Source organism: Hyaena hyaena, unplaced genomic scaffold (assembly GCF_003009895.1).
Source record: "Hyaena hyaena isolate Hyena2069 unplaced genomic scaffold, ASM300989v1 scaffold_115, whole genome shotgun sequence".
Lineage (NCBI taxonomy): Eukaryota > Metazoa > Chordata > Mammalia > Carnivora > Hyaenidae > Hyaena > Hyaena hyaena.
This window is the reverse complement of record NW_024080747.1, coordinates 1,834,841-1,860,723: the sequence shown is the minus strand read 5'-3', so window position 1 is coordinate 1,860,723 and position 25,883 is coordinate 1,834,841. Positions and strand designations below refer to the sequence as shown.

The 25,883-nt window shown below is 41.4% G+C and overlaps 1 protein-coding gene and 1 long non-coding RNA gene across 4 annotated transcripts in view; one reads left to right on the top strand and one right to left on the bottom strand.

Moving 5' to 3' along the window:
* The window catches only part of SLC12A2 (solute carrier family 12 member 2), a 96,439-nt gene extending 75,617 nt beyond the window's left edge, over nt 1–20,822 (bottom strand). For both annotated transcript variants that reach the window (XM_039236698.1, XM_039236699.1), the window contains exon 1: nt 20,094–20,822. In XM_039236698.1, coding sequence (XP_039092629.1) covers nt 20,094–20,822 — 729 coding nt within the window. The remainder of the gene's footprint in view (nt 1–20,093) is intronic.
* An 830-nt stretch (nt 20,823–21,652) lies between these two features.
* The window catches only part of LOC120234748, a 245,290-nt gene continuing 241,059 nt past the window's right edge, over nt 21,653–25,883 (top strand). For both annotated transcript variants that reach the window (XR_005529187.1, XR_005529188.1), the window contains exon 1: nt 21,653–22,092. This is a non-coding gene — a long non-coding RNA (uncharacterized LOC120234748). The remainder of the gene's footprint in view (nt 22,093–25,883) is intronic.

Here is a 25,883-nt window from a genome sequence, read left to right as displayed (position 1 = left end):
GCCAGCTGATACAACTTGCTTATAATACAGCAATTTAAATTTAAATGCCAGTGTCATGTTAGAAATGTGAGATTATGACTCATTTATAGTTATAGGTTTCCAAAGAACTCATGGAAAACTTATTCTTAGGTGCCCTGGCTTTTCAATGCCTGACCGCTTTTCAACAAGAACAAGATTACGCCCTGTGTGAGGAAGGGCAGCGGTTTCCCCAGAATTCCACATGCTCTAGGTGCCCAGTAAAGGATGTTCCTGTGGCACCTGCTGAGAAGCTCGACCTGTCACAGTACAGGAAGACCAAAGTCCGTGCCAGTGAGCATCACTTAACTGCTCCTGCAACTAGAATTCCTCTTCCTTTTGTCTGCCTACTGCCTCCCTGAAATACATACTATGTGAAGTCGGCATTACATCCCATGGACCCACTGTTAGTCTATGTTTATGTGTAAAGGTCCATTTATTTACAGGAACAAAATCTGCTTCCAGCATCACCTTGGCAACTAGAAAGTGGTTCTTAAACGAATACGCTAATTTACACAGCTAATGTGAGGATCGCATAAAAAAAGGTATTCTTGGGGCGCCTGGGTGGCTTAGTCGGTTAAGCGTCCGACTTTCTCTTGGGTCATGATCTCACGGTTCGTGGGTTCGAGCCCCGCGTCGGGCTCTGTGCTGACTGCCAGCTCAGAGCCTGGAGCCTGTTTCAGTCTGTGACTCCCTCTCTCTCTGACCCTCCCCTGCTCACGCTGTCTCTCTCTCTCTCTCTCCTAGAAATAAATAAAAAACATTAAAAAAAAAGGTATTCTTTTACCAAAAAATGAAACAAAAACAAAAACACAAGGCTGATTATTTCATCGAAGATAAAGAAAGCGGCAAAGAAACAAAGAGAATACATTATGACAGAACTAGTTTTCAAGAAGACAAAGTTATATGTACTAATCATTCTTTTGCTGCCACAAAATAGGAGTCAAAAATTCACTGACCCCGCCAAATGTAAACTAGGGAACTATAACTATATACTGCTTTCTAGCATTTTGACCTATGAAATAAAATTTGGATCTCAAGAAGAAGTGATGTACCTTTTGACACAGTAAATTAACCTTACAAAATAAAGTTATAGAAACGGAAACAACATGAACGGGAGAAGAATGTGGGGGCAGAGGGGTACTGATACACAGCTATTAAGTTTTAATGCATTTAACAACTGCTTATTCTGAAGAAGGTGTTAGGTACAGTAATAGTAGCTATTTAAAGAATGCATAAATTTAACAATATACAAAAAATGTTTAACTTTATTTAAGTTGTCCAATTTCAAATTATTCTGGAAGACCACATCATCGAAATGTCATAGGTCCAACATTAAGGGAGATCTCAGATAAGACTCCAACAATAATTCCTTTCAAAGCTTGTTTTAAATTCTACCCCAAATTAATGCACACACTAAATGAAAAACAAGATGGAAAAGCTTACTTAGCAGGGTTACAAGCTGCCTTAGTGCACTTAGTACACTTTATTTCCATGTGTTTCTGAGCTATCCCCTTACTATTTCCTGTAAGTACATGAACATTTGGAAAATAAAATAGGGAAGAATTATTTCTTCCACACTACTTTCCAAGAAAGAGTTCAATTCTGGATGACAACTGGTTTGTGGGTTTAAAAATAATTTAATTTTCTCTATTTGGGGATGAGGTGACCCTGACACTGAATGTAACCCAATCGATTCCAGTCTACTATAATACACACCCGAATTTTGCTACTAGTATTGCCAGATACAACGAAATATAATTCCTCCTGCTTTCAATAAACAGAAGTTTCTATAAAATATAGCTGTACATAGTCTCATTACTCATTACCTTAGGGTAAACTAAGAATTCTTAGTATATGAGACCTTCATAATCTGTCTGGTTTACCTTATTAACAGTAACCATCTACTGAAAACTACTGTACTAGACATTTCCCTAAATGTTCACATGTTCTCCTTCCCTAAATTGGCACATCTTTGAAAGGTAGGTATTATCTTCACTTAAAAATGAGGAAACAGCAGAGCAGAGAATCTTCTAAATGGTACAAGTTCGCATATGGCAGTGAGTCAATTAAAATATTCTGGGCAAGGGGACAAAAGACAGACAAATCACCCAACTCAGGAAAATGTCCTGCTCAAACTTCGCAATTCCTCAGCTGTTTTCACTCTTCAACTTTGTTTCATCTTTCCCTCCTTCCTCTGCTTCCACATCTAAAGAAACTAAAAGCTTCTGACATTGTCCTCCTAACAAAGACACAAGTTCTACACGGGATGGCACCACAAGAGATTATTTTTAAATCTGTTTGTGCTTTGTAGAAACTCCCCCAGGGTCTACAATGTCTACACAACTCTTTGCCCTACGGGATTCTTAAAGACAGCTACATCAGACCACCTATAGAGGAGAAAGAATAGCTAGTGTCCAGACATTATCTGGGAAGACATGTCAAATGTTAAAATATGAAATTGTCTGCCAGATAGAGTTGTGTGTATTATTTAACTTTGGAAGTGTTTTTGGAGGCTATTGTGGTATGGAAGGTAGGTTTAAAAAAAAAAAAAGGCCTATCATTCAGTACACATCCATGCCTTTCCAGGAAGGCTTGAAAAATAACATTATCTACCCAGAAGTTTTGAGACTTATCACCAATGTTTTGTTATCACAAACAGTAAAATTAAAGAAAAGGTAAACATTTCCAATTACAGACCACTTCCCTATTTCTGTGAATTTCCTTTTAAGTTTTTATACATACTTTATACACCCTTAAACTCCCATCCTTTAAGTTAGAAAATTATTGAAAGCATTCTAACTCAAATATTTAATTTGATATAATATTGCTTTATTGCTGAAATACTGGTTTTAAAGTACTTTCTCATGGGGACATTTTGCTTGGTGCTTGCTCTGCCTGTAACATACTCTGAAGATGACTGGCTCCTTTATATCTTTTAGGTCGCAGATTAGGTGTAGCCTGCTCCTTCCCAGGCTGCCCAACAGAGTTTCTTCTCATCGGTGCCCATTTTATTGTCTTCATAGCACACATCACACTCTGTGATTATCTTTTTATTCACTCAGTTTTTGTGATCTATGCATCCACTTCTACTCCTTCACTATGTACTAAAATGGAGTATCCACAAAGGCACAGACCTTTCCTGTGATTTTTATCAAAGACATAGTGAATGAATATTGAGCCTTTACGGGTCATCTCTGTTTTCCAAACAATGTCATGAAATGGTAGATGTGAAATTTGAAGTGTCTATTCCTGAGTCGGATCTAGGTTCAAATTCTGGCTCTGCTACTCAGTAGCTGGGTTAACTCCAGCAAGCTATTTAACTCCTCTGGCCCTTACAGCCCCATCAGTAAAGAGGAGGTATTATTACCTACTCCATACTGTTTGGGAACAGCAAACATCAGTGACAAAATCTGATGACTGATAGAACACAAAAACTCTCATACATTTCTGGTGGCAAAATAACTTGATAGATAGCTTTGGAAAATAAATTTGGGCATTGTTTTCTCAAACTGAAAACATGCATACCGTTCAACCCAGCAATTCTACTTTAAGGTATAGTCCTACAGATATAAAATATAATATGAAGCAGGACATCTAGGTAAAAATGTTCCTATCAACACTGTTCATAACTGCCCGAAACAAGTAACAATCCAAACATGCAGAACTGCAGAATTAACTGTAGCATTTTATACAGTGGAAGATAAATAGAAATAAAACTGAATTATAAATACAATATACAATTATAAATATAAATTATGTGCATTTATAACCAGATGTTAAACAAACACATGAAAGTAAATACTACAAAACAGCATTAATCTAGATTCTACCATACAGCTTCTTATAAACTGTTGTAGGTAGGAATTATATTACCTCTGGAAAGGTAAAATTAAAAACAAAGACCTTTACATATAAATAGGATCACCATTCTGGTAAGAGTTATCGCCTACACTACTAGCAACCTAGGAGAATACAGTGCAAATAACATGGCTTTGATCATTAAGAATCACACTGTTAGAAATGTTTTTTTGTGAATCACCTGGCACTAAAAATGTGCTTAGTAAATTAGATAGCTTCTTCTCTTCACTATTTCCTTAGTGGGAAAGGATAAGCACTTTATATTAGTTAGGGTTAATATCAAATAGCATGGGCTGAAAAGAGAAGCAAACATCTGGGCCCAGTTTTATTTAAGCAAATTAAATCACTGCTAATGACAGGCAGAGGAGTATCTTTTTCACGACTATTAATAAATAAGAATTATTCTTCATTAACAGGCATCTTATTATGGATTTAAATAAACCCCATGTTACTTGTAAAGAAATGTTAAAGCTCACCAAAAATGCAATTTAAATCCTTAAATTTCTGAACTAATAAGGTATTACTAAAGATACTTTAAAGATAAATATTTCTCAAATAATTTAATATCATCTGTTTACTACTAAGGTAAACTAAAGTAGTAAATCCTGAAACATAGTAAAATTAGTAACTAAAAATGGATGCATACATAATGCACATTTAGATGCCAAACTAGCTGGGTTTATTCTAACAATTTTTTCATCAAGTACTAGCCAATTATATCATCCCAAAGCTACCAACATTTCCTATCCGTGCTGTCGGTGATTGGTGTATTCAGTGTAATGCTCCCCATACAGACTACTCTCTCAAAACAAAGTATTGTTTTATAGGAATCCAATCTGCTCTGGTTAACAATGGTCTATTAATATCCAGCGGCATTAATGCAAAGCTCAAAACTCAAGTGCCACAGATAAAAGTGGATGGTGTGACCATGTGACTTTACAATGAACCAAGTCAGAACTGCTGATCACAGTCAAAGAATTCAGTCCTCTACCTAGCCCATCATGTTCTTTACTAGCCATTCAAGAATGAGTTACACATTGCATTAAAAATAGCATAGTGTATACATCATTTCAAATCCAACATAACTTGCTAACTCCAACAATATGAACATAACTCAAATTACCAGAAAACTTGTACTGGCCAGTATCAATTAATAACTGTGTGATCTATATTTAAAGTTGTTTTTTTTTAATGTTTATTCTGAGAAAGAGGGAGCATGAATGCATGGGGGGGGAGGGGCAAAGGGAGTGGGGGAGAGAGAATCCCAAACAGGCTCCATGATGTCAGTGTAGAACCCAATGTGGGGCTCGATCTCATAAACCGTGAGATCATGACCTGAGTGAGGAAATCAAGACTTGGACACTTAATGGACTAAGTTACCCAACCCCCCCAAACTGTTTTATTTTTAAAATAAGAAGAATTAAAAGTTATTAAGGACAGAAATACATGACCAATGGCATCCTAAGTGGGTAAAATATTATAAAAGCAATATACATAGAAAACCACATGATAGCAAAAACTACAATAGGAGCATGGCATGCATGCACTTGTTATTTCATGTATCTTTCACAAGCATATGTGGTATTTCTCACTATGAATTATCATCTTTCCCATCTTCTATCAAAGGAAACCAGGGATCAAAGGTGGCAAGTCCTTTTCTCAAGGTCATGCAAATATTAAGTGGAAAGGCCAAGATTTAAATCCCTGACAGCTCAACTACACACACGGTAAAGAACCTATGGCAGATGGGAAAAAAAGCAAAGACCAAAAAGGAAACATTCTTTATAGATACCGAGGGACTGGGTAAGATCTCTAAGTGTGATGTCTTTTTTAATGGAGAGCATTCCCCAACTGCATATAACATGAATGGATAGAAGCCCTAGTAGCTAGAAATAGGAAAAATGACAGTCCAAAGCCAAGAGAGGAATTGGAAATTAAGTGGCAATCTCCAGAAAAGAAAAAATGAATGATATCCAGGGTAAGCCCCAAATCTTGGCTAAACACTAAATTGCAAAGGGAGACCCTCCCACCCCAAGGAAGCAGTCTAAAAAAGTAGCAGCTGAAAACCTACTGCATAGTCCAGAGACAGAGACCAGTTTGCAGTCTGAACCCAGGCACGTTAAATACTTCTTAGAACAAAAAACACTAATCCTTAAGAGAAAATTAAACAACCATCAGCACCCAAAGGTGCTATAATGTATTCTCTGCATGTCCAGTTTTCACCTCCAAATTAATAAAAAGGAACTGTAACTCATATATACGGGAAAAAAAAAATCACTAGAAATTAACTCTAAGCAGGTCCAGAAGTTGCATTTAGTTGATAAAGACTTCAAAACAGCTATAATAAATATGTCAAAACTAAAGGTGAATTTGATATCAGTGATTAACAGAAAGGGAATTTCAACAGAGAAACAGAAGCTGTATTTTCAGAATAAGAAATTCTAGACCTAATATGTTTGCACGTATAGGAGGATTAGGAGGAACTTGACGGAGGAACAAGGGGGAGAAGAAGGGCGGAAATGGTGGGGGAAAGGGAGAGAGGCAAACCATGAGAGACTCTTGAATGCTGACAAAAACTGAGGACTGATGGATGTGGGGGGGAGGGGGGGTGGGCATGGAGGAGGGCACTTTGGGGATGAGCACTGAGTGTTATGTGGAAACTAATTTGACAATAAACTATTTGTAAAAAAAAAAAAAAAAAAAAAAGAAATTCTAGACCTAAAAATCACACACACACAAAAAAAAAGAAATGAAAAATTCACTAAATGGACTCAAAAGCAGAATGCAAATGGAGGCCAGAAGCAGTGAAAAGCATTAACTTACAAAGAGAAGAAACTAACAAAACCAAAAAGGATAGGCACACAAAGAAAACAGCCCTACACACAAATGCTGAAAGCCAAAAGTAAAGAGAAAATAAATGGTCAATGGCCTTATCAGAAATAATGGTGGCCACAAAACACTGGAAGTACATACTCAAAGAGCTGAAGGAGAAAACCCTGCCAACCAAGAAGTGTACATCCAGCAAAACAATTTTTCAAAAGTGAGGTGAAATAAAAACACTTTCACATTAAACAAACAACCAAAAAAAATTGTTACCAGGTGGCCTCCTTTACAAGAAGTACTTAAGGGAGGAAAACAGTATCACATAGCAATAGAAATCTACAAGAAGAAATAAAAATGAATGGGAATACAAGAGCCTAAAACAGCATACGTCCAACTTTCTTTTCTTCTCTCTTTTTTAAATGTTTCTGTTTTTGAGAGACAGAGAGCATGAGTAAGGAAGGAGCAGAGAGAGAGGGAAAGAGAGAATCCCAAGCAGGCTCCCGGCTCAGCTCAGAGCCTGACACAGAGCTCGGTCTCAGGACCTGACCCGTTATCAAGGGTCAGCCACTTAACAGAATGAACCACTCAGGTGCCCTTCTTTTCTTTCCTTTCTTTCTTTTTTTTTTTTTTTTTTAAAAACCATATGGTTGTTGAAAGTAAAAATTAAAATGCCGTACTAGGGTTTCTAATTTATGACAACCAGAGCACTAAGGAAAGGCTCTGGTTAAGGTTCCTAGATTTTACCTAAAGTAATTCAATATTCTCTCTAAATAGAGCAACAACTAAAATAATAAGGCAAAGAAATATATCACTGGAAAGTCAAAAGAAGAATTAAAATGGAATACCAAAAGATACCTGATTAGCACAAAAGACAACAGGAAAAGAGAATTAGGAGAATAAGAAAACAGAAAACAAGTATCAAAAATACGAAGCCAATAACAACAAATTATGGTAGATGTAAATGGAGTAAGTCTGCGAGGAAAAAATGCAATTTAGGGTATATTTATCACAGGGCATATGTTTGAGAGCATTACCCAAACACACACTTAAACAGAAGATTACTGTGGATAAGAGAAAACTTCTATTACTTACTTACTAATGATTATTTAATGCTACGTGGGAAAAGTCAACTATAAAATTGTAGTTTTTATTTTTATTTTATTTAAAAAATTTTTTTCTAATGTTTACTTTGAGAGAGAGAGAGAGAGAAACAGAGCATGAACATGGGAGGGGCAGAGAGAAAGGGAGACACAGAATCCAAAGCAGGCTCCAGGCTTTGAGCTGTCAGCACAGAGCCTGACACGGGGCTCGAACTCACAGACTGCAAGATCATGACCTGAGCAAAGTCGGTCACATAACCCCCTGAGCCACCCAGGTGCCCCTACAATTGTAGTTTTTAAAATGCACATAAAAACACAAGAACATTGTTAAGCTTATTTTCCAAATCTTCTATTTTTTCTTCCCATAATGAAATAATAACATTTTAAATAAAGTACAAAAGGAAACCCTGGAATAAATTTTTACATTGTTAGTTTTTTTAAAAAAAGGATTAATCCTGAGCTTCTTAAAATTTGATACTCTGGGATGGCTTGAAACTGAAATTTCCCAAAAAAATGTGCAGTTACTGGACTCTCTTTTAAGATTTAAAATACTGTTGTAAAAATAAACAAAATTAAGTAAAATAAAACAAAATAAAATAAAACGAAATAAAAATAATTTGTGCCAGCACTGTGGTAGATGGAGATGCTACAATAACCAAAACTCAAGCGCAGTTCGTTGCACCTATTTCAAAGGGCTATTCTAGACTGTTATTTACTGAAAACCTTGTTTTTGCTTTTTATGATTTACTTATCTTCTGTCTCTATGACATGCTGCCTATCTCTAGATCCACCTCTGCCAGTATTCATCTTCCCTTCCAACTTACTTTGGTTCTGGAAACCAGGGCGCCATATCTGCGATCACAGTGAATAAAGTATAACAATATACAGTCTCCAGGTGTAGGTATAGTGAATTGAATCCCTTTTATGTGAAAACCTTTACTTTATTGTTGTTGCTTTGTTTAGAGATCAGCTTTTTTTTTTTTTTTTTTTGGTCAGCAAATGTTCCAAATAATTGGGATTAACTTACAGTTAAGTAATTTTTCCAAGCCTACAAATTTACAGATTTGCATATTATTTCTAGAAATTTACAGATAAGCCAGTGCTGGAGGTAATTTATTATAAAACTTAATTTCTAGAATAGAAAGACTGAGTGTTTATGTCTGAAACCGTTAGATTCTATAAAAGTAGTATGTAGGTGCAACTACTCGACATGAACTCTTCAGGATTCTGACCTATCACTTGGTACTTATAGTACCTCTGATTTCCCTACAGGATTTTATTTTATTTAAAAAAAATTTTTAATGTTTATTTACTTTTGGGGGTGGGGAGGAGATCAGTGGAGGAGGGGCAGAGGTAGGGAGGCACAGTCTCCAAAGCAGGCTCTAGGCTCTGAGCTCTTAGCAGAGCCCAAAGCTGGGCTTGAACCAATGAACTGTGAGATCATGACTGAGGAAGTCAGAACTTTACTGACTGAGTCAACCAGGTGCATCTCCCTACAGGATTTTAACAGGCCACTTAAAGAGCAAAATATATGCCTGTCCTAACACCTCACATGTAAAGTTTCATTAATGTGTCCAGGTATATAAATAGCCATCTATCACTTACTGGCTAAGAGACTTGGGCAAGTTGCTATTAGCCTCTGAGTCTGTCTATCGATAAACTACCCGGTTTGGAAGTTACTTGTGCTCAGACTACAGAAAGCTCCTGAAACATGACAGATATCCAATAACTGGTAACTTAATGGAATTCAGTGTATGTTATTGAAGGGTTAAAGCCAGATCTTGATAGCAGTAAGGGTATTTCAAAGTTGAGTATCAGCACACCAAAAAAATAACAATGTCACAGGCATAACCAAAGCCTAAGACTCTCAACATGCTCTAGGACACGGGTTCTCAAACATGGCTCTCCGGGAAACACTAGGAAAGCTTTTTAAAAACTTTGGAAGAGAAGTGTCTGTCAGTTTCTCCAGATGTTTCTTATTTGGAAATCACTGGTCCAGAAGAAAAGAACAGGGAGGCAAAGACCCAGCAGGATTCAGCCTCACCAAGTATCACTTGTGTTGACTTTAGACAAACCAGAACCTTGCAAAAGAAGACTGCTACTCCAAGATCTCGTTAAAACTTACCTCCTCCAAAGACAGGTTTGAAGACCAAACACAGATATGTAAGTTAAGAGTGCTTTGGAAACTTTTAACTTTATACAATATTAAGGAATTATTTATAGCCTTTTTAATTAAAGATCCAGATTTCCAGTCTCAGATGGAAATGGGTAGTTTACACTGATTCGACAAACATTTCATGGCGGGCCTAAAATGTGTATAAACAACTTTCTATGAGGAAGGATCCCATGCAAAATTACAAGAAATTTGACATTAATAATTTTAAACTAGGCTATTTAATGTGGAAGAAAGGAAAGAAGAAAGGAGAAATGAGGGAAGGAAAAAAGTCCCTTTAAATATCACTTCCCTTGACAGCACAACCTAATCAATCTCTCTCTAATGATGGAAATGTTCCAGCTCTCCAGCTGCCCACTTTGGTAGCCATTAGCCACATGTGGGTATTTGAGCACTTAAAATGTGGCTCTAGTAACTGAAAAACTGAATTTTAAACTTAAATTTAGACTTAGTTTCACAGTCACACAGGACTACTGGTTACAGGAGCAGAAAGCACAGCCCTACAACATTTAAAAATGTAGGTCTTTGGGAGATATGTACAGAGAGGAAAAGGCAGAGGAAACGAAAACTTAGTAAGATTCCATTTATAACAAACTATCTTAGAAGCGACTGGCTGACTCAGTCATTAGAGCATAGGACTCTTGATCTCAGGGGTATAAGTTTGAGCTCCATTGGGGTATATAGGTTACTTAAAAATAAAATATTAAAAAAAAGGAAACTTCCTATATTTAATTTTTAAAAATTCTGTTTTTTTAATGTTTATTTTTGAGAGAGACAGAGTGTGAGCAGGGGAGGGGCAGACAGAGAGGGAGACGTAGAATCCAAAGCAGGCTCCAGGCTCCCAGCTGTCTGCACAAAGCCCAGAGGGGATGCTACAGTCAAACCTACATACAAGATACTAGAGACATATAATGACAAGTAGAGATACATAATGATAAGTAGTCACAGACCATGGAGCTTAAAGTCAACTCAGGCCAATTCAAATAACCACATTAATAAATATACTATTATTAAGTGAAATAAAGGCTTTCAAGGAAAAAGTAGTTTGTCCCAGCTAGAGGATAAAAGCTTCCTCTCTGAGGGTACAGGGTTGAAGTGAAACCTTAAAACTGAAAAGTTAATAATGTGTGTATGGGGGAAAAGGGAGGCAGAGATCATAGACAGTATTATGTACAAAGGCCCTATGGCCAAAGGAAGTACTGTGCCACTGAGTACCTGAAACACCGAGGAACAGGTTAAGTCAGACCTGGACAACATGGGGCTAGTTTTAGGCCAAGGGTTAACATTTCACTTTCGTTTTAAAAATATTCTACGTACGACAGTGATGGGTGTGCACAGTGTATACGGGGAAGCCAGGTAGAAGGCTGCAGAGTGACATGCAACAGTTTGGTTTAGGATGGGAGCAGTGAAGATGAAAAGAGTATTTAGGAAATAAAGGTGACAGAAAGCACCTGGTGACAAACCGGATGAGGGAGGAGGAGACAAAGTATCAAGGATGACTCACTCATACACTTCTTAACCTGTGTAACACAATCAATAGCTGTACCATCCATGGAGACATGGGGCATACTGGAAGAGGCCTGGGCTGTTTTGCTTTCGGAATGGGAGGTAGAAAATGCTAAACGTGTGAGTTAAACTTTGAGATAAGAAGCAAAACTATCCCATAGTCACTGGATGTCCTGAATTCAGTAAAGTGATGTGGGTGGGACACAAAATTTTGAGATTCATTAGCCTACAGATGATAGAGCATAGTGGCATAAAAAGGAAGACAGACGAAGAAAATAAGGCAGAAACAAGCCTTGAGGAAGGCCAATTTGGAGATGAAAGAGACTGCATAAGACCTTGAGCTGAAAGAGCCAGAAAGGGAGAAAAGTTAAAAAGCAAACTAGTGCTACAGAGGCCAAAGAAGTACAAAGACGACCTCAAGAGAAAATCAAATTCTGCTGGGCAGTTGAATGCTGATGGGGTAGAGGTGAGGCTAGGATGTTTTCTGGACCTGGTAATAGAACAGAGGTCACAGGTAACTTTAACAAGAACTATTTAAGTAAAATGATAACATAGAGGCCATAGCACAGCAGGTGGTCGGGGTCCTCATAGGTCCTTTAAGTCTCCACTGGAAAAATCAAGCCTACCCTAAAAAGTCACTTACCCTCCAAAAAGCTCCAAAATGACTTACATAGTTAACTTTGTTAGAAGCCACCCTGTAACTCTGCTGGAACCCACACTGTTGAAGGAACTAATTGACACCAAAGCAAAGAACCATCTCAGATGTTTCTATGATTCTCAACCTAGATGAATATCTAATTAGTGAGTGTTCAGAAACAGCACAGTGAAAATTTCAGAGCCCAAGGGCACTACAAATCACCCGTCATAATTAGCTTCTGTAGAGAGACAACATTCCACTAAGCTGTTTTTGCTTTTCAGATTTTCCCATCTTCTAATTAGAAATCCCTAAGTTCTCTATCGGTACCCAGTTTTTCCAAACAGCTTTTAAAAAACACCGATACAGATTCTAGTAAAAAATCAAAGAATAATCAGTGGCAGATGACAGCTTTCATATTTTAAATAAGAAAACACTTATATGTTTTTAATTTCAATATTTTAGGTTGTTTTCTGTGTTGTTCATCCCTCACTCTTTCACCTTTTGTTAATCAGCTTAACGATAACCCACAACCCTTGGACCAACTACTCTTTCTTTCACCTTTTGGAATCAACTCACCAGTTGCCCACTCCTTTGTATTCTGCTGTACTCTTTCTGAACAACTACTGATTTTCATGGCTTAACCTAAAATTTGAAGTATAAAGCACATTTTTAAGTTACAAATTAAAACTCATTTTTTAGAGAACTATTATTTCACAAAGTAGTGGCTACCATTTTATTAGTGGCCCTCCCACTGCAGAACTAATTTGCAGGATGAAACCAACTCTTAAATCAACCTCCCAAACCTGCTCTTTCCATTGTCTTCCCCATCTTCTTAAGTAACAACTCCATTCTAAAGAGGGAAGAAACCCGAGCATTAATCTTTCCATACATCCATCATCCAAACCATCAGCAAATCCCAGCAATTCTTTTACACATACCCAAAAGCTTAACACCTACCTCTCATCACATCAAACACTATTACTTTCGGTTTGCTCCTCACAACTGCTCTGACCTCCTCTCCTGTCTCTTCCTCTTTTTCCTCCAGTATTGCTGGCCTCCTTGTTTCTCAGTTATGCCCACCACACTTCCATCTCAGGTTAATGGTGTTGGTCATTCATCTGCCTAGAATGCTCTTCTCCCCCAAGCATCTGCAAGGGGTGATCCCTCATCTAGTGTCTATTCATGCCTCAGAAAAGCCTTCTCTGATCATCCTATTACAGCATCACCCCAGCCATCACTGTCTAGCCATCTTTAATTTTGTTCACAGTAATTACATTTGACCCATTTGCATACTGTCTCCTAACACTAGAATGAAAGCTCCATGACTTGTCTGTGTTCATGGCTGCATCTCCAACATTTAAAACACTGGTGTTGCTGCTGGTGCTGCTGGTGCTCAGTAAGAATTTGGTGAATAACTAATTCCATATTCATTTCACTTCAGCATGGAACTAAGAGGATTAGTACTGTAGACTTTCCAAACGCATACATGAAACATGGAATTAAAAATTATTTAAAGGGCACCTGGGTAGCTCAGTTGGGTAAGTGTCCAATTCTTGATTTTGGCTCTGGTTACAATCTCACAGTTCATGAATTCAAGCCCTGCACTGGGGTCTGCCCTGACAGATTCTTAGGATTCTCATGTTTGGGATTCTCCCTCTCCCTTTCTTTCTCTCTGTCCCTCCCCAACTTGTGCTCACTCTCTCTCAAATTAAATAAACTTTAAAAAATTATTTAAAACAAACACATGCAACACAAAAGAACCAAGAGGGGTGCTTGGGTAGCTCAGTCAGTTAAGTGTCTCACTTCGGCTCAGGTCATGATCTCATGTTTGTGGGTTCAAGCCCTGCATTGGGGGCCTGTGCTGACAGCTCAGAGCCTGGAGCCTGCTTCAGATTCTTCCTTCTACCCCTCCTGTTTGTGCTCTCTCTCTCTCTCTCTCTCAAAAATTAAAATAAACTTTAAAGCAAACAAACAAAAAATATTCATGATACACTAGTCCATTCTAATGGGACTGGGAAGACCTCAATTATGATAGCAATGTACAGTTCTGCCACACTTTAAATCCCAAAGTTTATCTTCCCTTCTACCCAGGCAGTCAGATGGTATATACCTGGGGACTGTGTACAGTATTATGGATAAACCAGATTTCAGTTCAGGTGGCTTGGGTTCAAGCAGGGCAAAAGTATAAAATCTTTCAAGTTTGACTTTGCCATGTGCAAATATTTCTTATCAGGGTCCCACCTTTATTCAGTACTGAAACTCCCCTACCTCCCCCTTCCCAGGATGTGACCCATTCTTATTCCCTCAGGAACCTTCAAGGACGCAAGCTAGGCACTGAAGTAATTAGCAGCACGTGAAATTTCTCGTCCAAGAATCAATGAAACCCACTCAGAGAAGCAGCTATCCAAGTTCATGGAGATAACATACTGTATAATGTTTTATGGAAAGTTTTTGTGAAGAAGGAAGACCTACCTACCCTGATCAATGAACAAATGTTTATTAAGTACCTATTCTCTGAATGGAGATAAATGAGACACAGGCTCAGATTCTATGAAAACGACAATCATATACATCTATAATTACATTTTCATAAGCATTCCCCCTCATCTCTCTCAGTTATATAATCATTCCACTTTAAGGAAGTCAGGGCAGAGGGATGATGTTTGTAATCTCCAGCATATCCCCCTCAACATCCCTGCTATCTCATGGCAGGTCTGGGGAATACGGAGGAAGAAGAAGAGATAATAAGAGAGAGGAGCTACTTATTATTTCCCTGCATTAGAGTGAGAAAACCCTGGGAGTGATTTCCAGTTGTATCACTTTCTATGAGTAGCAGCAAGTAATTTCTTCAGCTTCTGTGAACCCATTTCATCATGAGTAACGTACGTATAAGAACGGTTTCTGAGGCAATCTATGAAAAATGAATAAGCTCAGGGAGACATAAAAAACACTAAATGTAGTTCCTCCTCTTCTTATTAGGGAAAAAGGCTGTAACAGAGAGGCCCAATGCAAAGACTTGACATACCACCCCCAAAAGGCTCTCAAACTCTGACTAAAGACTACTGTGCAAAGGTAATTCTACCTTTAAAACTGTTTTAATGATGCTTTAAATCCAGTAGAAGCTATTATGGATTGTCCATCACTCAACTTTTCTACATTTGATGATCATGCTTTCCATTTATATGTGCCGTTGCCCATCAAATGCTTCTTTGTTTGCCCTTCACTTTTAAATTTCTTCTTATAGGGGCAAGAATCGCTACTTTGGATTCATTTTTTGAAAAACATTTTAAAAAATCCATTCCTGCCATCAGCCCTGAAGAGTTTCTGGCGTCTTTAAAACTCCTCTCCGCTTCCCTGACGCTGCTATCCTCGCTATTTCTCACCAGCCTAGCAGCTCCTCTCACTTCGCTTTGCTCTTGTCTCCTCAACCTCTAAGAGACTTTTACACGTTCTCCATGCCCAACCCCAGACCCTTCTTCTTTCTGCTTATGTTTATTTTTGAGAGAGAGATTGCGTGCATGCGCCGGCACAGGAGAAGGGCAGAAGAGGGAGACAGAGGATCCCAAGCAGGCTCCATGCAGACAGCAGAGAGCCAGATGTGGGGCTCAAATCCACAAATCATGAAATCACGAATGGAGCCAAAGTTAGACTCTTAATGGACAGAGCCACCCAGGTGCCCCTCCCAGACTCGATTTCCTTCTGTTATCCTCCTACTCTACTGAAGTCATTTCAAGTCCATGACTTTAGGACACACATGCGCCCTCTTTCACTCTATACGTATGTCGACACATATATGTATTTTTATTAGACATACACACGTATATACATATACGTACATATATATTACACACAATTTTATGCACATAGAACACATATTCTGCCCCTCTCCCTCAAAATGACTCATGGACTAATTATCTTACCAGCTACTACTCAAACACAATTCCTTCTTTCCCCTCTCACGTCTAGTCCTTCCCCTGAGTTGACCATCTCAGGCAACAATAGCACCATCTACTCAGTTGGTCAAGTCCAAAACGTGGGAATCCGTTTCTCTTTCACTCCCATATCCAATCCACCCGCATGCAACTCATTCTGCCACTAACTCTTATTATCTGTAACTCAATAATAGCTTGGGTCTCCCTGCTTCCACCGTTGGCCCTGCCAATCCATTCTTTACCAAGCAGCCAGAGATATTCATGGGGCTACCTCAAGAAAAATCCTTCAAGAACTTGCCACTATATCCTTAATAAAACCTTCTACTGGCCTCTTGATAGTTCTTGGTTTTTTTTAATTTTTTAAAATGTTTTATTTATTTTTTTTTATTTTTAAAAAAAAATTTTTTTTTTTAATGTTTTTTATTTATTTCTAGGAGAGAGAGAGAGAGAGACAGCGTGAGCAGGGGAGGGTCAGAGAGAGAGGGAGTCACAGACTGAAACAGGCTCCAGGCTCTGAGCTGGCAGTCAGCACAGAGCCCGACGCGGGGCTCGAACCCACGAACCGCGAGATCATGACCTAAGCGAAAGTCGGACGCTTAACCGACTAAGCCACCCAGGCGCCCCTAAAATGTTTTATTTATTTCTGAGAAAGAGAGACAGTGTGAGCAGGGGAGGGTCAGAGAGAGAGGGAGATACAGAATCCCAAACAGGCTCCAGGCTCTGAGCTAGCTGTCAGCACAGAGCCCGACGCGGGGCTCGAACCCACGAACCGTGAGATCATGACCTGAGCCGAAGTCTGACGCTTAACCAACTGAGCCTCTTAATAGTTCTTTCGACACACCACTCTCTCCTCTCACTATATTCACATGTATACTGTTCCCCAGGCCTGGAATGCTCTTTTGCCCTATCATTATCTTACCCTCTAGGTCTTAGCTTCAATGTCACTTTTCTTGAAAAGACCCTTCCCAACTCCAATAAAATTAGGTCCCATTATATCCTTACTAGAACCCTACATTTTTCTCACATAGCACTGAAAATAAAGTCTGTAGAAGATTGTTATTTGTGGAACTATTTGGTTAAGGTATATCTAGGCACACACAGTATTTGTTTTGCTAACCGATGTATCATCCCACAGTACCAACACCCATGTGGCCAATACCTAACAAACTCCTGTCTCCAATAAATATTTCATAAATGGTAAAACTCATGGGTCCTGGCTCTACAATGGATGCAAAACACAGCAAGATGCCAGCATGAGTATTTATTCTACTTCATTTGCATTTTTAGGGAAAAATGTTACAGTGGTGGACAAAGAAAGGAATTAAAGTAGAAGAACAGACAATACAGTTCTTTCTCGTAGTAAGGTTCTAGAGTGCTTGTCTTTTACTTCTTTTGTTCTTCTAGAGAACACAGCACAGAGTTAGATCCAGTTAAGGTAGGTACTTAAGCACTTACTGACCAAAGCAGACTATAAGACACTGATCAAGTGCTAGAATTAAATGTTACAGAATTCTAAACATTATGATTCACTGAGGGCTAGAAGCCTTAGAAGAGATTTTATGGAGGTAAAAGTAAATCTAGACTGGGTGATGAACAACTGTTTGGTATCTAGTCTAACTGTGCTATAACCCCTTTCCTGTCCTCCTTCAAGAGTGATATCTCTCTCTATCCAGATATGTACTCCTTAACATGACATGTTTCTTCGGCCAATTTGCTAAATACTAAACAAAAGTATCTTCCGTATAAGGTTCTATGCTTAGTTAACCTAATATATCTTTTTTGCTGACCATAAAGGACCCAAGGGGCATAAGGTAAAAACAAAACAAACAAAAACTATAAAGAAATGATTATACTACCTGTTGCACAAATGAACTATAAGCATAACATCTTATATACTACACTCATCTAATAAAGTAGAAATTAAAAGAATCCTAGAGTGTTATGTACTTTCTCAAGGGCCAACATACATCAAAATAATAACTATCCTAGCCATTATTTTCCAGGCACTGAACATGGGTCTTGATGTCCATTTCTTTCTAATCTTCAAAACAACCCTGAAAGCAGAAGAGGAGGCTGAAAGGGTTGAGGGGTTTCTTCAACTACACTGCTACCAATACAGGTGTTCTTTTTAAGACACTGTAAACTGATCAAAAGCGCCCAAACACAAACCCTCAAGTTTTGGAGAATTCGAAGTGCTTTGCTATTAAGGGAATTTAAAATAAAAACTTCCGTAGGATGCTTACAAGTCCAAGGTCTATAGCATCCTTCAATTTAAAAACCCTTTTTAAAACTTATGGGTAAATATAGACAGCTTTACTAATAAACTACTCAGCTTTGGTGGTATCTGAAATACAGCTTTATGATTTTTTAAATAATAAAAACACTGTAATAAAAGGGAAATTACCAGCTACACATCTACTTTACAAAGACGTTTAGTTTGGAAAGGATAAAAATAATAAACTTGAAAGAAAGTACAGGAGTATAAATAAGTGTTTTAAAAATCGTTTTTCGGGGCGCCTGGGTGGCTTAGTCGGTTAAGCGTCCGACTTTCACTTAGGTCATGATCTCGCGGTTCGTGGGTTCGAGCCCCGCGTGGGGCTCTGTGCTGACTGCCAGCTCAGAGCCTGGAGCCTGCTTCAGATTCTGTGTCTCCCTCTCTCTCTGACCCTCCCCTGCTCACGCTGTCTCTCTCTCTCTCTCCTAGAAATAAATAAAACATTAAAAAATTTTTCAAAAATAAAAAAAATAAAAAATAAAATAAAAATCGTTTTTTTCTGATATGACAAAATACCGTAATGGAGTAACAGGAGCAGTATTATCCAAACCTAAATGATTTCAGGTTTTTAAAGAATCAGTAAGCTGTAAGGATTGGGACCTCTGTAATTATTTCAAACTGTATGAATGTTACATTATCAAACACTAGGACAAGTACAGTCTAGTATGAAATGAGTGTATGAGATCAAATTATCACATCCAAAAGAAATTACATACTTTCTGTATTTAAACTTTTCCACATTTGCATTCACAATATCTCATCAATGTAATTAATCATTGTACACTTGTTAAAGTGGAAATCAAGTAATCTCAACTCATAAAAGTTAAATATTAGTAAAATCTCAAAGTGTGGACGTTATCTCAAAATAATAAGAAGAGATAAAAATCATATGTGGTCATAAAAAACATAATTGCGGACAGACATCAATAGACTTCATAGGGATGGTTTACTGTTCACTCAGTATAACTAGTTACGCAAGACCCCAAAAGGTTTTTCTGGACTCCTCCATAGAAAAAAAACAATTCTCTTATTTTTCTTTCTAATTTTTTTTCTCTCCCATCCCCCCATTTTGGACTTTGCGTTCCCTTACCCCCCCCCCGCAAGTCTTTTTATGTAGTCCTCTCCAAAACTTTACATAACAAAAAACAGATTTATGCCATTATCAGGAACAACATATCTCAAGATTTGTATAATCCTTTGCATAGTCAAGATAGCAGGTTTGAGCTTTAATAATTCATGGACTATCAACACACCCGGTTAAGACTTTCCCTTCAAACACAAGCGTTCCCACTCTCCAGACCCCTAGTGGGTGTACATAAGCCGCACAATACAACCTTTAGAAAGGGCGCAGATGGTAGGTGCTCTCCACTCTCTCCCCAGAGACATCCTCACCTAAACCTCCCCTCACATTCCCCTTTAGGAGCCCACTGGCCCAAGTGTCATGCAGAAGGATAGTGACTGGTAAAGCGTGGGAGAGAAAAAGCACACACGAGACACACAAGTGGAACAGTGCAAGTTGTTATATGCAGCCTCTCTTCCATTACCTAACTAGCTTAACCCGCTGCAAACTTTTATGAGATTAAGTTACATTCCTCTGCAATTCCACCCTTGACAGCTGACTGCAGAGATGCCAACGAGTCGTGCACGTCCATTCCCGCCACCTCACCCGTGGCCAGCCGGCGGCCACATCCCGCGGTCTGGGAGGACCAGTGGTTGGGAAAGAGGGAGGGCTGGTGAGAGGGCTGCAGGGAGAGGCGCCTGGAGAGCTCACCTTTTCAAGCTCATCATGGAGCTCAGCCAAGCTGGGCCGGAGTAGCTTCTCGCCCAGCTGCGCTGCGGTGTGCCGGTAGTGATCGATCCTGGGCACGGCGTCCATGGTGTTGTGGCCGAAGGTGCGCAGGTAGTAAGTGTTGGTGTGGGTGTCATAGTAGTAATGCTGGTGGTGTCCACTGCCGCCGCCGCCCGAGTGCAAGCTGCTGCCCTCGCTCAGCACCGTGTCCCCGCCGTTCTGGAAGCTCACGTTGGGCCCGTCGCTTCCGACCCCCGCCGCATCCGACAGGCTCTCGTCGGCCGATGAGGAGGCAGCCGGGTCCACGAAGTTTACGCGGAAGCGGCCCTTGGCTTCCTCGCTGCCTTTGCCTGGCCCGCTTTCGCCGCTAGCTTTCCCGTCCGCTGGGATCTCCTTGCCCCCAGCCCCGGCACCAGCTGCCGCGGCCGCCGCAGCCCGCCCGGCGTTCTCTGAAACCGGGTCCACCTGGAAGCGGCTCTGACTCGGGGTGGGCCCCAGGGGTCTGCCCAGTCCATCCCCGGCCGCCGCGGCGCCCTCCCCGCGGACCCCGCCGCCGCCCCGGCTCGCGGCCGCAGCATCCTCAGACGCTGAGGGCACGGCCGTGCCGGGCAGGTCCACCCCGGAGGCGGCCAGCGCGGCAGCTGGCGGCGTCTCCCCGACCCCGGGAAGCCTCGGCGCGCCGGAGGAGGGCGCCGTGGGCCCCGGTTCCATCGCCGCCCGACCCCCAGCGGACTCGGAGAGCCTGGCGGACTTCGCGGGCTGCACGCCCTCCGCGCCCCCCGCCGGCGGTGCCCGCGGCCGCAACGCCAGGTGACGGAATGGCTCGCCCCTCCACCCGCCCGCCGCCGCTAGCCGGGACCGGCACAAACGCCGCCGGCAGCCGAGTCGGCGCGCGAGTGCAGTGGGCGCGGGGCGGGCCCCGCTGTTTAAAGCCTCGGCGGGGCCGCAGCGGTGGCGGCTTCGGCGGCAGCACGCGGGAGGCGGGGTCGGCTGCTCCTCCGCCCCTCAGCCCGCCCACCCGCGGTCCCGCAGTGTCGCGCGGCAGACGCTCTCTCGGCGTCCCGGCCCTCCCGGGCTTCGGCGAGACCCCACGCGAGAGCTGCCTGAGCGAGGATCGCGTCCGTCCAGTCCGCACCGGGCTCCGGGCCGCGCGGGCAACACCAGCGGCGCGCCCAGGGAGCAGGCGCGGCGGCGCGCCTCCTCACCGCCGTCACCGGGATCTCCGCGCCGCTACCTCCTCTTCCGTCGCCCTCCTCCCACCCCTCCACCTCCTTCCCCCGCCCCCTCTGCGGCGATGTGGAGAGGGCCCCCGGCCGCCTCCCTCTCTCCCCGCCCCTGGGGCTGCACGTCAATGGGCCGGCAGCCCAGGCCTCGGCGGAACAGTCTGCGGAAGGCGCCCGGGCCCGCGGGCGAAGCGGAGGCCGAGTCTTGCTTCGGCGCACGCGGATTGCTGATGCTCCCGCGGCAGTTGCCACTACAGCGGCGGCTCCAGGATCTCTCTCTCCGATTTCTTTCTCTCTATGTCTCTCTCTCTCTCTCTCTTTTTTTTAATTTTTTTTTTTTTTTAATTCTGAGCTCGCAGTACTTGGGCTGAGCCGGTGAGATCTCGCGAGATGCTGCAGGGCCGCTTCACCTCAGGCGTGTGGTACCCGAGGCGGTGCTAGAGCTGCCGGCCGCCCCTCGCTCCGGTGGGTGATGCCGGGGGCTTTCCCGTCAGGCCCGCAGGTGCTTCCGGAGCGGCGGGCGAGGGGCGCCCCCAGGCGAGGTCCGCCCGCTGCTCCCGCGCGCCGCGACTGCCGGCCCTCACCCCAGGCCTGAGCCTTAGGGGGAGGCAGGATTTCCTCTGTGCTGCCTTTGAGGCGGTCGACTCCCCGCCCGGCCGCGTTAGATTTGCATAACCAGAAACTCTTTCCTGTGGAGATGCAGTGGGTGTGTCCACACTTCGATGACACCTTTATTTTAAAAGCTGTGATGTTTGAAGGTGAGAAGGGAGCTTAGTTGTGATACCTTATCGTTTCCAGATGGTTCTTAACTTGAGGCATTTCCAAAGAGAAAAGGAAGCTCGGCTCGGAAGCGAATACACCGCGGTAACTAATGGTAGAGCGGTGACTAACCGTGGAGCGCTAACCGGGAACTTTCGGCTTGGTTTAGGTTGTGAGGAATTCCTGTTTCCCTCCTCTACTCTGCAAGCCTGGTCTCTCTTCTGTGAAATGTAGAGGAATATCGTGATTTTGCAGCTTTCTTGGCGGCAGAGTCTATTTATAACCAAAATTCTGACCACAGCCCTCCCGTAAAAGCAGTTAACAACGAATGCTTTCTTCGCTCACTTGTCTTTTATTTATTTATGTTTATGCACTTTAAAATTTTATTTCTGGGGAATACCACCATACTTTGCTGCGCCCTGAAAATATGACCAAAGAGCCCTGCAGTTCGCAGGATTCTTTGGAAATGCTGTGAAGAAAGTTGCAACCAGGCAGTTTTCAAGAAATTGGGATACCTATGCTCTTACCTGACCTTTGCAACTTTTCTTCTAAATTTATTATTTCTATTCTGAAAATGGAGAGAGGAAGGAACCACTTTTGAATCATGTCCCCATGGTTTTTAAGTTCCTTCTTGAGCTGTAGTAATAGTAGGAGAAAACCAGAAGAGGCCAGAAAAATCAAGCAGTCCTTTAATCGTTACAGTTGCTACAAGGGCATTGCCTTAGTAGCTGATCTGTGTGGTAAGGATGCTAATTTGGTAGCTCTTGGGATTCATTTTTCATTGAGCTGAACAAATAGTACCTACTATGAGGTGCTCTGTATTTCGGGGGTATGACAGTGAGCAAAGCAGACAGTCACTTCTCTCATGGAAATCATAAGTCTCTTGGAAAAGAGACAGAGGCAAAGGTAAATAGATAAAATATATAGTATGCTAGTTAGTAGTGAGTGCAAAGGAAGGAGAATGGGATATGTGTGTGAGACAGGTGGCAAATTTTGTCATGGAAGGCCCCCACTGAGAAGGTGACATTTGAATGAGGGAGTGCTATGTATATTTGAGAAAATGCTGTTCCAAGGAGAAGAAGAGCAAAGACTGAAAGGTGAGAATATTCTTGACATGTTCATGGAATTAGGTACAGGCCAGTGTGACAAAAGCTGTTTTAACGGATGGGGACAATCAAAGGCAAATATGTCAGAGAGTTTAGGGGTTGGAGGCATGATAGACCAGAATGGACCCCTTTGGTTCTTGAAAGGACTTTAGCTTTTAATTTGAGTGAGATGGTATATTTGGTTTGGACTGACATGACACAATACCTTAGACTGGGTGGCTTAAATAACAGAAATTTATTTCCTTACAATTTTGAAAGGTGGAAAGTCTAAGATTAGGGTGCCGCTTGGCTAGCTTCTAGTAAGGGCTTTCTTCCTGGCTTGCAGTCTTTTCACTGTGCCCTCATTTGGTGGATAGGGAATGCTGGTGTCTCTTCTCATAAGGGGACCATTTTCATCTAATCAGTGCTCCACCTTTATGACCTCATTTAATCTTAATCATTTCCAAAAGGCACTATCTCTAATGCACTCAGTTGAATTAGGGCTTCCACATATGGATTTGGGTGGGAAGGTCACTTTAGTCCCTAGCAGATGGCAAGTTATTAGAGTGTCTGAGTTGAGGAATGACATGATTTGACATATATTTAAGACGTCAACATCACTGCCTTGTAAATATACAGACAGGTAAGCGGTGGGGCCAAAGAAAGAAACAAGGAAACTTGAGGCAACTCAGCAATCCAGGAGGTGATGTTATGGCATTGACCATAATGGGTAGCAGTGAAAATGGGAGTGGGAGGGAAGTGGTCGAATTCCGGAAGCAATAGAATTTTTTGATGGATGTGGAGGATGAAAGGGAATCCAAAGGTTTTGGTCTGAGCAACTGAAAGAAAATAGTGTTACTATTTTCTGAGACGGAGGAGATGGTGCATGGAGCAGGCTTGGATAGGAGGCATCTGAAGAGCTCGATCTGAGATGTCTGTTGGAGTAAACAACATGTATAGTAATAAATAGTAGTCACTTGTAGAAACGTGTAATAGCAAGCCGAGAAGTTCTAGGATAGAGAAGAACATGGTACAGTGAGAATGCAAAATAGAGGGACCGCGCTTAGGAAGGGAGGAAGTGACTTTTCAGCTGAGGTCTAAAGGATGATAAGTTGCAGGAGTGGGGAGAGGGTTTCAAAAAGGAGAAATATTTTGGACAGAAGCCCTCATGGACTGAACATGGCCTGACTAAGGAACTTGAGGCCAGTTTGGTTAAACCATGGAGATTAAGGGATAAAAGTGGTAAGAGATGAGTCTATCTATGCTAAAGGCCCTATATAACCATTAAGAGGTTTCCAGGGAGGGCAAGGGGGACATGACCAGAGTTAAATTAATTAGAAGTCTCTCTAGTTATATTGTGGCAGAAGATTGTAGAGAGGGGAAAGAATAAGAAAGGATACAACTTCAGTAATCTAGGCATAAAATGATAGCAGTACCTCTAGCTAACATTTATATGGAACCTATGTCCTAGATTCTGTGCTAGACTCTGCATTCATAATCTTATTTAATTCTTACAACAATACTATGAAGAGAATCCTAGCATTACTCCCATTTTACAGATGAAAAAGTTGGTCAAGAGAAAAATGGTTAAGTAATTTGTCCGAGGTCACACAGCCAAAATCTAGATTTGAATTCAGGGAGGTTTCTCCACTGATCGAGCTATGCTCATGTGGATTGTGGAGGATGCACGGGAGATGACAAAGGAGAAAAGTTTGAGAGATACTTCAGAGGGAACTCAATGGACTTGGAAATGGATCAAAGGAGAATAAAGTATGAATTTTCTAACTTTGTTTACCTGGGGTTAGATGATGGTGACATTAGTGAGGAAGAGAACATTCTAAAACTAGGTTTGGAGATGACTATGAGAAATTTGGTCTAGGGCATATTGGGGTGGAGGTACTTTTGAAACATAGAGGGGCGCCTGGGTTGGCTTAGTCGGTTAAGCGTCCGACTTTCGCTTAGGTCATGATCTCGCGATTCGTGGGTTCGAGCCCCGCGTCGGGCTCTGTGCTGACTGCCAGCTCAGAGCCTGGAGCCTGTTTCAGTCTGTGACTCCCTCTCTCTCTGACCCTCCCCTGCTCACGCTGTCTCTCTCTCTCCTAGAAATAAATAAAAATATTTAAAAAAAAAAAAAAAAAGAAACATGCACATAGAAAAATATTTGGCTACATGGGTCTTGGGCTCAAAGAAAAAGTTTATATGACAGAGTACAGATGTGGGGATCTTCTGCAAGTAGATGATAACTGACACCATGGACACAAGATCACTTAGGGAGATGGTATAGGGCAGCAGTGTACAACAGAACTTTTCTGCAGATAGAAATATTCTATATCACTGCCGCCCAGCATAGTAACCATGAGCTGCATGTGACAGTGAGCACTTGAAATGCCTAGCAACTATTTAATTTTACTTTATTGAGTTTCTTAAGTAGCCCCCTGAGCTAGTAGCTACCATATTGAACAGCATAGGTATAGAGTTCAAAAGCAGGCCTAGAGAGTCCAGCCTTGTGTAATTCCAACATGTAAAGACTAGATACAAGGAGGAGTGGCCTGAAAGTTGAAAAGAAAACCAAATAAGTCACTCTTGAAGTGAGATTAGCTGCATTAAACTGGGCCAAGAGATGGAGAATGATGAAAAGTGATAATGTATTGAATTTAGTAACATGTATTAGCTAGCCAACACATTGGGAGGGGCATGGTGGGGAG